The following is a 17,116-nucleotide window of genomic DNA, read 5'->3' on the forward strand; positions in this document are numbered from 1 at the left end:
CGCAGATGGAAGAGAAGAGGACGCCTGCTGCGAGCCGGCGGCCGCAACCGGGTGATTGTCGCCTTCTTCGCCCTTCTGTGGAGCATTCTCCTTCGAATCCGGCGTCCGCGCCCTCCCCGCCGCAGCCGACCTGGGCGTCGACGCCTTCTGCCTTCGCGGAGCCTTGGCGGTGATCTTGGCGGACGGTGGCGCGCTTTCCGGTCTGATACGCTTCATCTCCGTTCGCCGTGCAAGAGGAAACGAACCCGACCGGTAAAGACAGAGGCCGCCTTTGGATTCCTTATATATAAAAAATATAAATAGAACGTGCGATATTTATATAGAAGGTAAGTCTGTTTCAGATGCTCCACTGGAACACTTTACACTATGCTACACCGTTGCCCTTTTCTCTAGGATAAATATTCGAGAAAAGGAAAAGATGGCTAATGGCAGACCTGAGAAGCTGGCTGAGACTGTGCTTCTACAAGCACGCATGCATCTTTGTTATTTGAGTTTCCCTGTATCGTTTACAATGACAACATCTCTTAGTATCATAATTGTTCGGGATCGATCGTATGAGTTTTAGTTTTATCATGATCGATCGAAGTATGTATTGTTTATATCAGAAAATTAAATATTTTTTTTCTAATTATGATTTTATTTTATTTTTCCATTTCAATGGATTTAACTTATTTAATCATTTTATTGAACCGTTGATACGGTTCCGTGGTGTTTTATTTTTTATTGGAATTATTTTTATAATTTATGATATTTTTAAGTGTTTTATTATTTGAAGTCTGACGTACTTATTTGTTGGGGAAAAAAGTCATTGACTTCTTGAATAGTCCGACGTAGTTTGAATCCGTATGTGTAGAATAACCCGATGTGTAACATGTATGAAAGTCGGAAGGTTTCTCAATATAATTCCTCTAATGTATAAGTTAATTATCTAAGATGTTTTAGTATGAACATAAATAGTCAAAAGAAATAGTAAGTTATCACGTAGTAAGATAAATCTTTAATCGGTCCCCACGATTCTTTTTTACTTATTCATGTGAACAATAATTTTTATAGTTATAATATAATATAATTGTAAAACAAAATGATGGATGGCACACTTAATGGGATGGGGAGAGACGTAGCAATCACAAGTGTGTCACATCTTCATTATTATCGACATTCTATATTACAACATATATCACGGTGATGAGCGTGCATCCTTTACGCTCAAAGGAGGAGATGATAATGCAATCATCAAGCCATCAACAACGACAATGAATAATATTCATAGACGATCGCATATATATATATATATATATATATATATATATATATTATTTATTTATTTATTTATTGTAGAATTTTAGATCGTTGAAGGCGTCCGTGAAGGAGAAAATTCTTGAATTGATGAATTAAAATATATTAGATGTATACCTAAAACTTTTGGATGAGGATAAAACAAAGATGACATCGAAGGCCGAATCGGCCTCCGTTGCTGTGGAGGAATAGGAGATACATGCAACCGCCGAGATGATCGATGCCGACGTTGCGGAGAAGGATCTTTCAGGTGGTCTGTCAACAGAGGCGGAAGGGAAGCGCTGTCGGCATGGCATGCGTCCCATTCCCGGTTGGATGATTCCATGTACTTCATATCTCTACATCCGTGGATGGGAATCTGACCCCCAATCAGTTAGATTTGGTGTTGAGTACTATGTCCCACGAGGCCATCAACCGAACTTGTCGGCATAGTTAATACAGCTTTTCCTACTAATTTTCTTTTTTGTATTTATAATTTAAACATCGAAGTGGTACTTATGGAGCACATACAATTCAATCGATCTTAAACTAAGTTGACTTGTCGTCGCACATAAAAAATAATAGCTTAGCTGGTCTGAATAGGGAAACGTGTACTCGATTTATTTTGACACGAGTGTTCTTAAAGAACACTCGAATGATCACAAATCGTTAAACGTTTTGACAAATTGAAAGGGTCAGGAAAAGATGCGATTGCCGTTGACCTAGTCCACTTGGTGGAGCTCGGTCAAGGGAGAAGCTAGTCAAAAGCCATTCGATTTTGCATGCTATACACGACCAACCTCTCGGGATGCGTTTGCTCGGGGACCAAAAAGCTTCGGTTGACTAGTCCACGCCACGCAATCCGATGCAAGTCAACGTCTTGCCACCCGAATTAGACTCCACTCGCGCATCACACGATAGGCTCTCGGAGTCGTCAACCCTCACTCATTAATTTCACGTGTGCGGATTATTATATTAAGCCATCCATCGACTAGTCTGATGGAATGCCACACACATATAATAATACTATATTGATGCTCGAATGCTACCGAATCTCTTTTCCTTTAATGGTGGGGAGATAATATTTTTATCCTATCCTATATAAATTGTACAATTATTATTATTATTATTATTATTATTGTTTGTATTATTCTGACAAATAATTAGCATTGAGTTAAGAACTCGGTCTAATAATTTCACGATACCTCAACGCTTATCTCGGTACTATGGTTAAGGACGTCGAAACCACGTCAATGGTAAAACGAGCATCGAAGTTTGCAGTCGCTACTTTTGTTTGCTGTCTGGAATGGGTTCGTGTTGTCAGAGTGTATATCATCTCCCTCTCTCTCTCTCTCTCTCTCTCTCGGCATTGCCTGTTTGCATTTCTTATATTTCTTTTGGAGTTGTAAGCCCAAAGAATCTCTAATGGATTCTTATGGGCTTCGCTAACGGCGATGGACCAATTCCAAGCCCCAAAGAATCTTTGTTTGAAGGAGGTTATGTAGCACTTAGCAGGCCTCGCATCCCATTTCCCTATGTCTTCATGCATTCATCTCGAGCATCCATTTCATTATAATCATTAGTTCATCATTTTTTCTAACCCTTCCATGAAAGGCCTTAGATCCTACCATGTTAATATTTTACATGTCTTATATTTATGCGTGATATGATATATTTTGGCATTATTCATGTTTCAGCAGACAGAGGATCTCTGGGCTAACGCAGAGTGACACCTCAGACTCGAACGAGGTGCCACGGGATCTCCGCATTGTTCGGTACCGTACAGATTGGTGTTGGATACCTCGGAGTCACTCCATGAAACTCGGGATGACGCCAACCCGAACGACATTGCATGGCGCCAACCCGCACGATGCCAAACACCCCAAAGTCATTCCACAAAACTTAGGACAACATCGCATGTCATCAACCCAAGCAATGCCTCTCGATGTCGACCAATACGGGTCGGTCGGTGCTTGGTGCCGAACACCCTAGAGTCGCTCCGCAAAACTCGGGATACCGCCGGACAGTGTCACACGACACTAACCCAAGCAGCGTTGTGCGATGCCAACCGTTGCGACACCAGACACCCCAGAGTCATTCCACAAAACTTGGGATGACGCCAACCAGTACGTGTCGATCAGTGCACGTCCGTAGAGTATAAGTCATCCTTATGAGGAGTCAACAGCCATTAAAGGATCGCGTATGACTAACTGTCCCAGAGCAGGTATAAAAGTCAACCTTCTAACCAATGAGGGAGACGGTGAATACTAAACTCTCTATCATTCTAACTTAAGCTTCGAAGAGGTCGAGTCGAAAAATCTTCCTCCCAACCTCGTCCTGAGTGCAAGGGCTCGCGACGGAGAAGCGAGTGGTGAGGCTCATAGCTCAACCTGACCTGACATTCGTTTCTTCCACTCGACTCTCCGCCTGGACAACCTTGTACATCCGGGATCGGACCGAGCCATACTGGCTTCTCAATCATGTCGTAACGATTCACCAACACTCCGAAGCTTAGATCATGTTATATCAGTTCAATGGTAAACGATTACACAGCATGATCATAAGTTAAATCATGCTCGATCCTGTGCAACTACCACGCGTAGCTTACCCCGAGCACCCGTTTGGCTCTTGAGTGCTTTGAAGGGTGAGATAAATGTGATGCCATTTGGATCGTGGAGGGATACATGACACGATCTAGATGACCGAAGGGTCACTCGGATCGTCATGACAATCTCATCGAATCCGCCCCAATCTATCCAAAACTTGAGTCTCGCTTATACCATTAATTCCGAACATAGTTCGCTTTGATCAATAACATAAATGATATAAGGAGACATTAAGATTATTATATATTAACAAGTCGTAAGTCATGTATCTATCAAAACTCCATTCGAATAATATTTCGAATAATTACATCCAATGAACGTATAAAATATTGATTAATTCTTGGGATATATTTTTGATATAGAAAGAAGGGGAAGTTGAAGTCAAAGGTTTCATAAAAGTAAGAATGGCCCGATTATTTTTGTGATATAGAATTCGAGTGAAATCGTCTTCTCTCGAGATAGTTCATTTCGAAACCGCGTTGTCATCGATCATGGCATGTGACTTTGCGGGTCAATGGAACGATGAAGAGTTGTTCGAATCATATTCGTCTTGTCAAATCCAACGAAGATTATTCCTTTCTTATTTTAATCTCGACAATGGCTTCGGTCATCTTCCAATCCACCCGTTTGGATTTTGCGGTATGAATGTGGTGTGTGTCTTTCACATGATTCACGGAATCCCACTAGTTTTATGGGCCCCATAAATCATGTAATCTTTTGTTTGTGTGGAGCTTTGCGTTTGCATGTTTTGGAGAGACGGACTAAACCAACTCTTTGCATATAATTAATCATCGATCACTATTCGTTTGCTTTCATTTCTATACCTCTCTTTCCTTCCTTCCTTTGTTTTCCCGTTCGTTTCAGTATCTTTGAGTTAGCATCCAAAACCTTTTTGACTCGTCGATAAGAAAAACGATCGATGAGTCGTTTTGTTCGATGGCGATAGACACCTCAATCTTATTTTCCCTCCCCAAGTCATCTTTCACTTAGACACATACTGATCAAAGCACCTTTGGACCGGTCCTTTCGACTTGCAAACCACAATATGCATGTCGGTCACCGGAATGGAAGCGAAGTGAGCTCTCTCCGTTCTCCGTTCTACGTGGCACTGTTCGACCACTGAGCTCCTCCTCCTTTTATGATTCCTTTCCTCGAGCTCATCGACCTTCGACGTAGAACGTTCGAAATCTTTCTACATCACTTTACGTAAAGCAAAAAGAAAAAAGAAACTATACATAGATATACATACACACACGCTTTGGAAAAGTTGGGTTGAATAATTCAATCTCTATAGCAATCTGACATAGCACCCTCACATCGATACAAAACTTCCAACAAGCCTGACTGGCCTTTTGCGTGTGGGTCTTCGATTAGGTAAGGAAGCTGACACCACCCCCTCCTTTGCTACTGTGTGTTGATGATGTCGATGACGACGATGTGTCTCGGATTCTTATCTTTATTGGTACTCTTTAGTTTTAGAGCAACCAACCTAATAATCAAGTGAATTAATTGTTCCAATCACGCATAGTATCATCATAAAGAACACAAATATAAGAACAGCCGTGATTCTCTCTCTTTGTCGAGATGACTACTGTGCAGATTTACGTTTTCCTATACGTCGAATACCATATGCTTACTATGCTGCGAGACAGCATTAATGTACTTTTTATGGTTACCTTTGATTGACTGAAATGAGATGAGAGAGAGAGTGCGAGAGAGAGAGAGAGAGGTCTTGTGCTGATGGTGTGAGGTCACATTCGATCGGTGTTTTACTTGGATGACTAAAATAAGATAAATGGGAAGACTGCTTGTTGACCTTCTACCGCGGTTGGGTGTGCTGACGCGGGGGACCGTCCCACCATGATCTCATCCAGACTCCGTCATGTTTATGACACCGTCACGTCATCCCGTTGATTTATGGGGAAATTGGAAGGGATTTCTGTTGATTCGACTCGTAGAGGAACTGAGCGGTCGCCGGCGGAAGCCGCCGATGAGTTTCGTGAGGTTATCCTAATTAACGTCCTATTTTTGTTCTAATTATTCATCCCATATTTAAATTTATTATATATAAATAATCGATCGTAATATATATATATATATATATATATATATATATATATATATATAGAGAGAGAGAGAGAGAGAGAGAGAGAGAGATTTTAAATATTTTAATTAAATTTATGATACAAATAATCGATTGTTATATATATATATATATATATATATATATATATATATATATATATATATATAATACTAATAATAATAATAATATAATACAATATAATATAAGTGTGTGATATTTTCCTTAAAGGATGAATAAAGAATTTGTTTTGGGTACTTGCTTTCCTTTATAATTTTCTTCTTCCTCGGCAAGGAGAAGAGTGAAGCGACCGCCACTCGGGGAACTGAATAGAAGGCTCCGCTGATCTCCGTCTACATACCAATAGAAAGCTCGCAACGTCGTCAAGCCTCCCTTTGATGGACTCCTCCTCCAAGCGGAAGAGACGCAGCGGCGACGACGAACCCCGCCCCTCGAAACCGCGCGCAGCATCCGGGGACGATCCTCAGGCGACCGACGACGAGGTCGAGGAGTTCTTCGCCATCCTACGCAGGATGCGCGACGCCTCGCGCTCCATCGCTACCGCCGGCGGAGGAGCTCGAAGCGACGCCAGGCCGCAGCCGCCTCCGCCTCTCCCTCCCCCTCCCGCTGGGCCCAGGTGGAGCCCCGAGTTCGCGTTGGAGGACTTCCAGGGCGACGGTCTTGCGAGGGACGGTGGCGCCGCGGATAAGGTTGCGGAGGAGAGCGCGGCGAAGCCGTCGCGTTGCCTTGATCTGAACGCGGACCCGGAGCCGGAGGGCTTGGCTGTGGTGAGTCCCCGCGGTGAGGCTACCGCCCGCTGTGCCCGTGCGCCCGCTTAGTCTTTCAAGGAACCACCCTAGCTCGAACTTCTTAGCGGTAATGGTACCGGCCCTTATTTTGTTTTCCTTTTATCTTTGCACTGTTGTCTTTCCTCGAATGAGATACTTGGGTACTCCGTTATATGTGAATAAATGTAGTGTTTTGTCTACGAGATTCATAGACATTTGATGTTTTTTCTAATACTATGACCACAATATCCTTTTGTTTGAGACATAAATCTATTAAAAGGTACAGAGAAATTGAATATTGGATGTGTTCTATAAAATAAATAGAATACAAGATTTATTCTAATTATTATTCTATAAAATAAAATAAGGAGAAGTTATCTTGATGACAATGTATAGGGGAGCATTCGTGGAGGCATCTTTTGTTAAAAGTCATGGTGCCATAGGATTCTTTGTTAGGTCAACTGTTGAACAATGTTCCAAGGCTTACTTTGCTAAGTTTTCCACCTTTTGCACTTTTCATTGGCATACTACTTGAATTTGTAGGATATAAATGTATCCTTTGGATTTGGAAGTGCTAATTTATCTGTACAAATTTATAAGATCTATCGAGGGAAAAAAGAAAAAATATATATAGGTATAATTGATGCCTACAATGTTTGGAGTTCTAGGATCACTTTTTTTGTTTTTTCTCCCCTTCTCTATGCATTCTTCCATTTCCTTTTCCTTTCCTCTTTCTGAATTACTAACATTTTCATATTTGAACTATATTATTAATACATTAGACATCGAGGTTAGAAATGCAATATGAATTACATTGTGAAATACGCTAGATTTTGGCTTTTGTTCGTGTAGTTTGCTCGTAAATTGTAGACTAGTAAAAATGTCTTGATTGTTTTGGTTGTGCTGACTTGTGACGAATTGTTCTTTGTCGACGGAGGCTTTTGGTATCCAACTTTTAGAAAGCACAACTCTGTTGCAGCATAAAGGTTCACTTATTCTTGTGGCATCACCGCGGAATGAGATAGGCGAGAAGCTTGGCTGAGACCATCACTATGTAGATAAAAGAGAAGGGGGGAATAAGCAAAAACCCCTGTGTCGCAATAGGATGCCTTTTCCGAGGAACCGAAATGCTATGCCTTTTTTATGTACTAGAAACTGACTTAATGAACCAAAAACTCATGGTCATCTCAGAAGGCGATCTACGGCGGAAGACTGAAAAAAGCAATGATTGAAGGCCTATCCAGCAGAAATAAAATCCGATAAATCAGTTGTTTAATCCAACTTAGCTTCCGGTTTTCTATAATTAAACAAATATAGAGTTTCTCATTGGTTGACAATAGAAGTAATCAATAGTTCGGTGGTGTTGGCAAGTTCTACAGTTTATGTGCAACTCTAATAGTCTGAATTAGGAGATATGTTGTAAACGTGTGGGTGTTACTCTGCTATCCTTGTCGAACAACAGCCCTGCAATAGAAGAGTTGGTGATCCCATTAGCCAGCCACATTCTCTTCATTGATGATGGCAGTTTTCCGCCGATGTCTGCCGTCATGAAAGAATGACTGAAATCAAAACCTTCTGGCATCCTTCATTTTGGTTTTTTAACCTTCACCTGCACATGATATTTGAGACATTGTAGAACTGCTATACATAGATGTGTTGTGTGGTGACTTTGTCTACACTGAGCAGTGGTACTGTTTTAATGATTTCATGGTTCATTTTGATGATGAAATTTAAGAAAGAGGCCTAATGATGATTGATTAGCAGGAAGGATCCATTAAACCAGAGATTGTAAGCTCTGTATTGTTTTGTTTTGTTTACTTCTGCTTGATATCTTGCTTGCTTTCCGAAGGTTCTACGAGACAAAATTAGGTTGAGCTGATGATGTCTTGTAAGTCCAATCTATTTTATGCAAATTTGAAGCAAATGTGGCTGTTTGATTCTGAAATCTTTGTGTGGTCGTCCTCTTTGGAAGGTGGTCTGTGTGTGTGTGTGTGTACTCAAGCAAAAATGTTAGCAAACCGATACGTTCTTGCATTCATCTTGGTTGATCCATTCTTGATCACGAAGATGAGGCCTGTGCGTCGCAGTCTCTTCTGATTCATCGTTTTGGCTACTCAATGACACGAGGCTACGGACGTCTTTCGGTAGGATCTCGGACGGTAATAGAAGTGACATTAAGTATGTCGCTGAACTCACCACCTCCGGTCAAAAAAGGTCTCCCGTCGCATCACCCACTTGACTGGAATCACACGTCCTTGGACTGCACTACACTCGAAGCGCAGAGTCGAAAGCCGTCTTCGCTTTGGCGGTAGATGGCACATCGAAGGGATGGGGTCGGAGCGGGATGTCCACTCCACTGCGCTCGCTTCGCCACGATTCGCATGTCCGGCTCTCGCACATAGTCTGCAAAACGACAGCCATCCACAGGGCCGAAAGATGGGTTCAATGATTCAGGGAGACACCGTTAAAGGCATGGGGGTGGCTGGTCTTTCGAAGCTCCAAAGGCCGATGCGTCAAAAGAAGAAGAAAATAAATCTGCAGCAGCATGACCAGGTAAACCAATCAAAGCCACAGAGAGAGAGAGAGAGAGAGAGAGAAGAAGGCAAAGGGTGGTGGAAGAGCAGCTGTTGTCGACAAAGACGCGCCACCGTAGGTCACGGCAGGATACGATGTCTACCTGGATTGGGGTGGGATGCATGCGAGTTATGCCCGACCTAATCGTCTTAATTAGTTACTCCCTGAAATAATAAGGCACGGATATTGGCTTCCCACTTTCGTTTTCTCTATCGTGCTATTAATCAAGAAACTTAAATTGTTGAGAAAGAGTCATTAATATTTAGAAGCTATAATATCTCTTTTGATATATATATATATATATATATATACATACATACATACATACATATATATATACATATATATATATGTATATATATATATATACATATATATATGTATATATATATATATACATATATATTTATGTATATATATATATATATACATATATATATATATACATACATATATATATATATACATACATATATATATATATATACATATATATATACATATATATATATATACATATATATATATATATATATATATATATATATATATATATATATACATATATATATATATATACATATATATATATATACATATATATATATATATACATATATATATATACATACATATATATACATATATATATATGTATATATACATATATATGTATATATATATATACATATATATATACATATATATGTATATATATATATATATACATAAATAAATATATATATATATATATACATAAATATATATATATGTATATACATAAATATATATATATGTATATATATATATATGTATATATATATATATATATATATATATATATATATATATATATATATATATATATATATATAATACACAAATACTAATTAAATATGGAATGAAAAGATAGGAGACATCGACGTATGCCATTAAATGTTACTGAATAAATTAATCGAGAATAAAATAGGAGACAGCCACCAACGGAGTCTTTGATCGGCACTTGCCGACTACTTTTCCTCTTGCTTCTCACCCTCGAATTCCACGGGTCCCATTCCGAGACAAAGCCGCCGCCTCACAACATTACCGAAAGATTGACATGACGCAAGTGGCGGATTAGCACAAAAAAATCTCAAGGTTAGCTTCACCTACTGCTGCCATGGTTGTGTTTTGGCGATCCAAATCCATGTCGATTTAACTTTAGGCCTGTGATAAACCATCCAATGGACTTTTTCTTCCATTGATCTTATCGATGCTAGGTTGGAGGTCTCTTGTTTAATCTTGACACTGTTCGACTAAAGTCAACTAGAAAAGTATGCGAGAGGATCCAACTTTGGATTTAGATGAAACTTCGATTACACTGGACGTCGCCTTCCTCTCCGTTTTATTGCTCCAATTAATGCACAGGGATCAACGCGACAGGGCAGCAGCCATCCGTGGTGGATGATTAATGCATCATTTTGATTCCGAGTGTGATTGAATGAATTGTTGATGGATATCTTCATGGAATCATATTACTCGGGGAGCACTCAGCCATACAAATCAACCAATCCTACACCAAGTGGTGGTGGTTCACAGTGTCTGTGCCGTCTGTTAGGTCACCACCACCAAGCAAGCTGCGTCAGCCCCATGTTCTCCTCAGTAGCCCCATGTTCTCCTCAGTCGGAATCATCCAACAGTCTTTAAGTTGAGCCACACCTGTAGCTCGAGTGGATAAGGCCATGGACCATTGTACTCCTTGGAAGCTCGAGTCCCAATCGTTTCAACTCGAGATATTCCGAGAGCACTCACAGATCGACAATGGTGGTGCACAGGCACCACCTCCGAAAGGAATCAAGCTCATCCTGCATCACATCACGACACTGGAGAGAGGCAGACGCAGGGGAGGCAAACAGAACAACATGGTTCAAGCATACTTTATACATCATGAGTATTTACATGTTTCATGATTCCAAATCTTTGTACACAATGGAATGGGAACAGCAAATAAGCTAAAAAAGAAGCTCTCTCTCTCTCTCTCTCTCTCTCAGAGCACCTAACAATAGCTGAAATCCAATGAATGGATAAAAAACAACAGGTTTGCCTTCCCCATTCTTCACTCTCATTCTGTATCTACACAGAGTCACCCTCCGATTACCAAATAGAAAAGATTGGCACTAGGAAAATGTACAATTACAACAAAAGTTGAAAGGCCTTCCAAATCACCTCAGATCTCCTCCTTACCTTAAACGCTCTTCTCCTTTTGTTTTGCTATGCTTAGAGCACCTAATTGTTGTTGGTCTTTTTCTTTTACTTTTGATGTCTTGATGTTAATTCTGCACTGCGCTCCAGAGGAAAGCACGGAGCGCATGGGCGTGCGGGGGGGGATGTTTAAGCCACAGCGGTTATGCCGCTGCAGCGCCGGCGGTCGCGGTCGAGGCAATCAAAACCCTCGATGCGCACGGCAGCCGGCTTAAGGCCAAACTTGGCATGGGCGCAGCCTTGATTCGGGGACAGGGGCGGGCCGGACTGGATCAGTGGTAATGGGGCGAAGGGAGCCAGCGGGCGGTCCTCCCCGAACCGAGCGTCGTGGACGACCGGGTTGGCAGCACGGCTGGGCGGCGAGCCGCAAAAGAACGGCGGGGACGAAGCAACCTGATTCTCTTCTCCACCCTGCAACAAATACCATACCAGAATATCAAGATCACATGAATCCATGCGTCTTTACTAGCCTCGAAATCGCTTCTTTACGAGAAAAATGTTGAAAAGAATTTGTCCAATAAACCAAAATCATAGAAAATAAGAAAGGAAATTTTCGTTGATCTTTTCGTTCGATTTATTACACGAGTTGACAAAAAAAAAGGAATAAAAATCTCACCTTTGCTAGATATACATCAAGAAGTTCTGCCCCGGCCTTCAAATCAGTAAAATCGGCTTGATGACTGAACAAAACAAGAAGCAGAAAGACGGATTAGATGTAGGGAAAGAGAGAGAGAGAGAGTCAGATTGTTGTTGCAGAGGTTTAAGATTTAGAACGAGGAGAGGAGGAATATACATGGAGTGCCAACGGAGGGGTCGGACCGGGTCAGCGAAGGCAGGAAGCGGGCTGAGCCGGCGCGGCTTGGGGCAGAACACGGGGGGCTTTCGGTCCGCAACGGCGAAGGGGGCCCTCATTTCTTCGCAGGCGGCGAAAGCGTTGTGTTGCTGCATCGCCCAGTGATTCATATTTTACTCCCACCTACTCGAGATCCGCGACTATACCGCCTGTAGATGCACAAATCCAGGAAATAAGACCTTCCATCCTCACAATCCCTTCGCACATACACCAAATCAGACAGGTAAGCGAGATTTCAGAGGCTTCCGGAAAGATTATCGAACAAAAAAAATCCAAAAATTTCAAAACAGAAAACCATAAAAATCTCACTCTGACAAAACAAGAGCCGAAAGGTCCATAAGAAATCAGCAAAAGTTCCATCTTTGACATATATAGCAGACTATGATACCACGAGAGAGATCGTAAGGATCAGATCTCAGCAAGAATAAGCGGAAGAAGAAAAGATTATATCTTGATTTACCTTGCCTACCTCTCTCTACTAGCGAGAGAGAAGATGCAGAGAAACCCCAGAAGGAGAAAGGAACGGAGAGGACCGAGGAAGAGAGGAAGGGAGAGATTTGGAGGCGATATATAGATAGAAAGAGTGGATGGAATAAACCAACGCATGTGGCTCCACTTATTTTCTTTTTAAAAAATAATAAATGTAAAGAAAAGTTAAAAAACACTAAAAAAAAAAAAAAAAAAGAAGGAGAGAGGAGGTGCGTTGGCAACGACCTGTCTGCAATAAAAGAATCGAAAGATAGCTTCCGTATTTTATTTGTTTTTCTTATACCACGTGATTTGAAACCCACACGTTATAATTTGTTTTTATATTACCACTATTTACTCGAAGAAAAAAAAAAGAGAAAATATCTTTCAGTTATTGTATGCCCTTCTTTTTGCGTGACGCTTCTGCTCGTTATGGGCATCCACTAGTAGTTTACTTTTTATTTTATATATATATATATATATATATATATATATATATATTCTCTAAATAATCTTATTTATTCGATTAAGTCGACTTTTACACCCCCACGATCATGTCATGGAGCTAAAATTAGCTTCAAACACGAATGCTTGAAATAGAAACTATTAAAGTATTAATCAAATATAGGATTTGTCATGACTAAGACGGAATCCTTAAAATGGAATGACCTCTGTTAATCGACACCGCTTTGAATGCAATTTCCACACCATACTCAATCCCATCACGACGCGTGCGCGACTTCGCCTGAGACCCAAGTCACACATCCGCACATGTGCGAGCCGGTGACCTCACCACCGGCTCCATTTGGAGGCGCGGTGAGCCCACCGCACAAAGCGAGAGCGCGTGCAAATAACGCCACGTGACATCAGGTCACGTTGGCAATTTGGGCTCGCCATGTTCGGCCCAAACCACATCGAGATGATGGCCATCATGTGCTGTTACCGTAGCTTCCGGAAACACCGCGATGTGTCTCTCACTTTTAATTTGCTTTGGCATGTGAGCGATGATGCATGTCGCACGCCATCATGCATCACGATCTACTGTGTGCAGTATGTTGGGAGCGTCACGGAGGACTGAGAAGATGCCGATGTCTCAGAGACTTTGGGCCCCGTCGACGGCTGTGGCCTCGCTGTCCGTGATCATCTGAAGCCGCGCTGGAGTTTCTCGGAGACTGAAAACTTTCCTTTTAATCGTCATTATTCTTTTATTTGCTTTAAATGCACGGCTTCTGATTTTATTCGTGTTACATACAATTCATATGGTATTAATGATGAGCAATAATATACTTCACGAATGGTGAGTGAGTAACGTCTCCGTCAAAAGTAACGCCGGTGAGAAATCTCCTCTGTCATACGGGCGACCGAGCCACGTGATGCGTCTCTCTCTCACTCCCCTCGCAAAAGAAGCCTTCCTTCCCAGTTTGGCGTTGTCTTCCCCTTCGCCATCGTTGTGTTTTGCCCCGATGCAGCTCATGTGCCAATTAATATTATTCTCCCACGCCCTGTATCCCATGTCCTCCACCGACCCTCACGGTAACGACGAAACGATGAGAGCCGCTGAGATCGTTGATCGGCTAGCTGGAATCCACCATGGCTAAGTCTTCCCACTAAGGGATAGAACAATGCACATCTCGCGCATGTGAGAGGCTAAAATAGTTGCCGGGGGTTGGTCGGATCTCACAAGCCTCGGCGCTTCTTGCGTGGAAATGTTTGTCCATGTCGGGTCTCCGGGAGGGTCTCGGATTAGAACACGAATCTTTTGATACACGTGGCATTAGATTAGTGCAAATGTCGCCCTCTGTTTAGGTTTGATGGATGCGTGCACCGAACCATGTCCCACGGGTCTGCATTAAATAGAACACGGGGTGGGGAAGGAAGGCGGGAGGAGGAGTTCACGGTCAGTCACAGGCTGGCTTCGACCCACTTGTCTTGTGGTTGGTCGGGTGGAGAGGACCATCATGCTAAGTTGGTGCTTAAATAAATGGTGCCAACGGGGGAGAGCTTGACCCGAAACAATGTACCGAGACAGATCGATGACGACTTCAGATTTACTACTCATCATCGTATTCCCAATGTGCTGCGGCAAAATGATTCTTGACGATGGATTTGTCGCCGACTTGACGTTGTTCAACATCGCGGATGCCAAGCTACTTACTCTATGGACTGAATGATGGTCGTGTTGGGTGCCTGCTTTGGCCCTTGGGAAGAAGACCGAGTCGATCCAATGATTGCCATGAGGATCCTGCTTTGAGTCTCTCGGCTTATGGGGCTTCTTTCTACATCGAAGAAGACGGAGTGAGTCTGGCCCGACCATAAGCCCAATTCTGCATTGGTTTCGGCCATTTAGGATCTATAATTTTATTGGACGTTCAGATCGAAGACTTTTAATTAGTCGGAGTGGAGAAGTAAGTACTCGAGTCAAGTCGAGATTTAGTCTGACGCCACCATGGTTAGTTATCTCTACAGCTCGGCCACTGTAGATGGAAGCTAAGAAGACTAATGGCGGCAGATGGATGTGTCGTCGTCCAAGAAGAAGAACAGGACATGTGTTTGTTGAAATGCGACATACATGATGGGAGATATTTTGTTCCTTCGTTTCAAGAAAATAGAACTCCTTGCCATCATTTGCATTCTGCATACAAATATGGTGTAGACAATATATAAACCTCTGCTACCTCTAGTCGTATTTGCAGACCCATTGCTTTAAGTTGGATGGGTTCAGCCAGGATGCAGCTCTGCCTGCAAACATATTTTGGAAGCATTTAAGCTTTTAGATGGACCGTGAGCAAATACATCTTCAACTCCGGTCGCGTCTCTGTATGTGTACATAGATAAACGGATTATTACGAGGGTTGTCTTCACCAAACAAAACACGGACAACCTTATTGGATGCTTGGGAAGAAGGCAAATGGAGGGAACGACGAGGCAAAGGCAAGGAGGCGCCGACCACCACGCTGCCTACTAGTGGCCATCGGGCTTGTGTGCGATGAAACTGATGCACTGCACTTGGCGGTTGTTGTCGAAGCCGATGATGCGGACGAAGGCCCTGGGGTACTCCTTCTTGCACTCCTCCAGCTCCTTCGCCACCTGCGTCGCGTCGGTGCACCCGAACATGGGCAGCTTCCACATGGTCCAGTAGCGCCCGTCGTAGTACCCCGGCGACCGGTGGTTCTCACGCCACACGAACCCCTCCTGTTAAAGGTCACCGTCGAGTTCAGTCCCCACCCCCATCACGCCCAACCGGTATTCGTGAGAATGCATGCAGGCATGCTTCCCTCAGACGATCGTACGAGAAAGTCCAACAATTCTGAGGGTTGGTTGGTGGACATGGAAGCATAGTCTAACTAAACTTTCCTTTGAAGTGGTACTTACGTGGCTGAACTCCAAGCAGGGAATCCATTTGGAGCGGAGAAGGTACTCGATCTGCTTGAGCAAGACCTCGTCCACCAGCGTAGGAAGGTAGGAGAGGGTCTCGAACTTCTTCTTGCCCTCGATCGGCCACACCTGTCAACGACATCCATGGTGATTACGGGCGGTCACTGCTACAGAGAAAAAGAGGAGAAGAAGCCAAACACGAGAAGAGTGCTCGCTACCTTCATGCACTGGACTCTGCCACCGTTGCTGGGGAGGTGCAAGAGGTCAGCGTTGACCTTCCTGGTGACCGGGAAGGCGGAGGTGGACTTGAGGCCGGTGAAGGGCTCGACCATGCTGGATTGAGCCGGTGAAGCCCGGGAGACGACGGCGGCGGCGGAGGAGACCATCACGGAGGAAGCCATTCCTCTTGCTGTCGTTCCTCAGCTTGCCACGCGGACGGACGTAGCCGCAAGAAGAAGGCTGCTCGCCGTGAGGTCTCACCGCTCCAACAGCAGACCTGTATATATAAGGCGAAGCCTCTCCGATGATGATATTTTTGGATCCATATGAGGGCGGCCGATGTCGTTCGTCGGGGGTGACATGCACACTCTGCGACCACACACCAAGGGAGGCAATGGATGACATCCTTATCTTTTGGTGCGAAGTCTCATCTTATCCCCATGACCGCCAACGAGTGATGCCCCTGCGTTCTTCCATCTTCTTCTCCTGCCGTCGGTTTCTTTCGCTTTATAGAGTTAGTGTCACATTTGCATGGCAACAAAGATCACCCTATGCCGCATACGACATCTCCGTGAAGTGAACGACAACACTATGAATGAATGCAGAGCATCCCTACATGATTAAGCACTACATA

General features: G+C 42.9%; 3 protein-coding genes across 4 annotated transcripts; 1 reads left to right on the forward strand and 2 right to left on the reverse strand.

Moving 5' to 3' along the window:
* The first annotated feature begins 6,362 nt into the window (after nucleotides 1-6,362).
* Nucleotides 6,363-6,803, forward strand: LOC135582707 (protein NEGATIVE REGULATOR OF RESISTANCE-like). The gene has a single exon (XM_065110839.1). The coding sequence runs from the start codon at nucleotides 6,363-6,365 to the stop codon at nucleotides 6,801-6,803; it is 441 nt and encodes a 146-aa protein (XP_064966911.1).
* A 4,425-nt stretch (nucleotides 6,804-11,228) lies between these two features.
* On the reverse strand, nucleotides 11,229-13,032 carry LOC135582709 (uncharacterized). 2 transcript variants are annotated; one of them, XM_065112147.1, is made up of 4 exons: nucleotides 12,881-13,032; nucleotides 12,361-12,569; nucleotides 12,184-12,247; nucleotides 11,229-11,978 (listed from the first exon to the last, which is right to left on the reverse strand). In XM_065112147.1, exons 2-4 carry the CDS (start codon nucleotides 12,528-12,530, stop codon nucleotides 11,697-11,699), a joined length of 516 nt encoding a protein of 171 aa, XP_064968219.1. In that variant the 5' UTR covers nucleotides 12,531-12,569; nucleotides 12,881-13,032; the 3' UTR covers nucleotides 11,229-11,696. The 2 variants fall into 2 exon arrangements, with proteins under 2 accessions (XP_064968219.1, XP_064968220.1); XM_065112148.1 differs by lacking the exon at nucleotides 12,881-13,032 and having other exon boundaries at nucleotides 12,361-12,585.
* Nucleotides 13,033-15,458: 2,426 nt separating this feature from the next.
* Nucleotides 15,459-16,749, reverse strand: LOC103987401 (ribulose bisphosphate carboxylase small subunit, chloroplastic). Its single transcript, XM_009405693.3, has 3 exons — nucleotides 16,482-16,749; nucleotides 16,261-16,392; nucleotides 15,459-16,080 (listed from the first exon to the last, which is right to left on the reverse strand). Exons 1-3 carry the CDS (start codon nucleotides 16,662-16,664, stop codon nucleotides 15,850-15,852), a joined length of 546 nt encoding a protein of 181 aa, XP_009403968.2. The 5' UTR covers nucleotides 16,665-16,749; the 3' UTR covers nucleotides 15,459-15,849.
* Between the last annotated feature and the right edge of the window lie 367 nt (nucleotides 16,750-17,116).

This window comes from Musa acuminata, chromosome BXJ2-6, assembly GCF_036884655.1.
Source record: "Musa acuminata AAA Group cultivar baxijiao chromosome BXJ2-6, Cavendish_Baxijiao_AAA, whole genome shotgun sequence".
NCBI lineage: Eukaryota > Viridiplantae > Streptophyta > Magnoliopsida > Zingiberales > Musaceae > Musa > Musa acuminata.

What these genes read in the sequence shown, in the direction of transcription:
- LOC135582707 (XM_065110839.1), top strand. Translation starts at nt 6,363, where the DNA reads ATGGACTCCTCCTCCAAGCGGAAGAGACGCAGCGGCGACGACGAACCC.
- LOC135582709 (XM_065112147.1), bottom strand. Translation starts at nt 12,530, where the DNA reads ATGAATCACTGGGCGATGCAGCAACACAACGCTTTCGCCGCCTGCGAA. An exon ending in CCCCTCCGTTGGCACTCCAT is followed by an intron (nt 12,248 to 12,360) that starts GTATATTCCTCC and finishes TGTTTTGTTCAG; the next exon opens with TCATCAAGCCGATTTTACTG. An exon ending in TTGATGTATATCTAGCAAAG is followed by an intron (nt 11,979 to 12,183) that starts GTGAGATTTTTA and finishes TATTTGTTGCAG; the next exon opens with GGTGGAGAAGAGAATCAGGT.
- LOC103987401 (XM_009405693.3), bottom strand. Translation starts at nt 16,664, where the DNA reads ATGGCTTCCTCCGTGATGGTCTCCTCCGCCGCCGCCGTCGTCTCCCGG. An exon ending in GCAGAGTCCAGTGCATGAAG is followed by an intron (nt 16,393 to 16,481) that starts GTAGCGAGCACT and finishes TGTCGTTGACAG; the next exon opens with GTGTGGCCGATCGAGGGCAA. An exon ending in CCTGCTTGGAGTTCAGCCAC is followed by an intron (nt 16,081 to 16,260) that starts GTAAGTACCACT and finishes GACCTTTAACAG; the next exon opens with GAGGGGTTCGTGTGGCGTGA.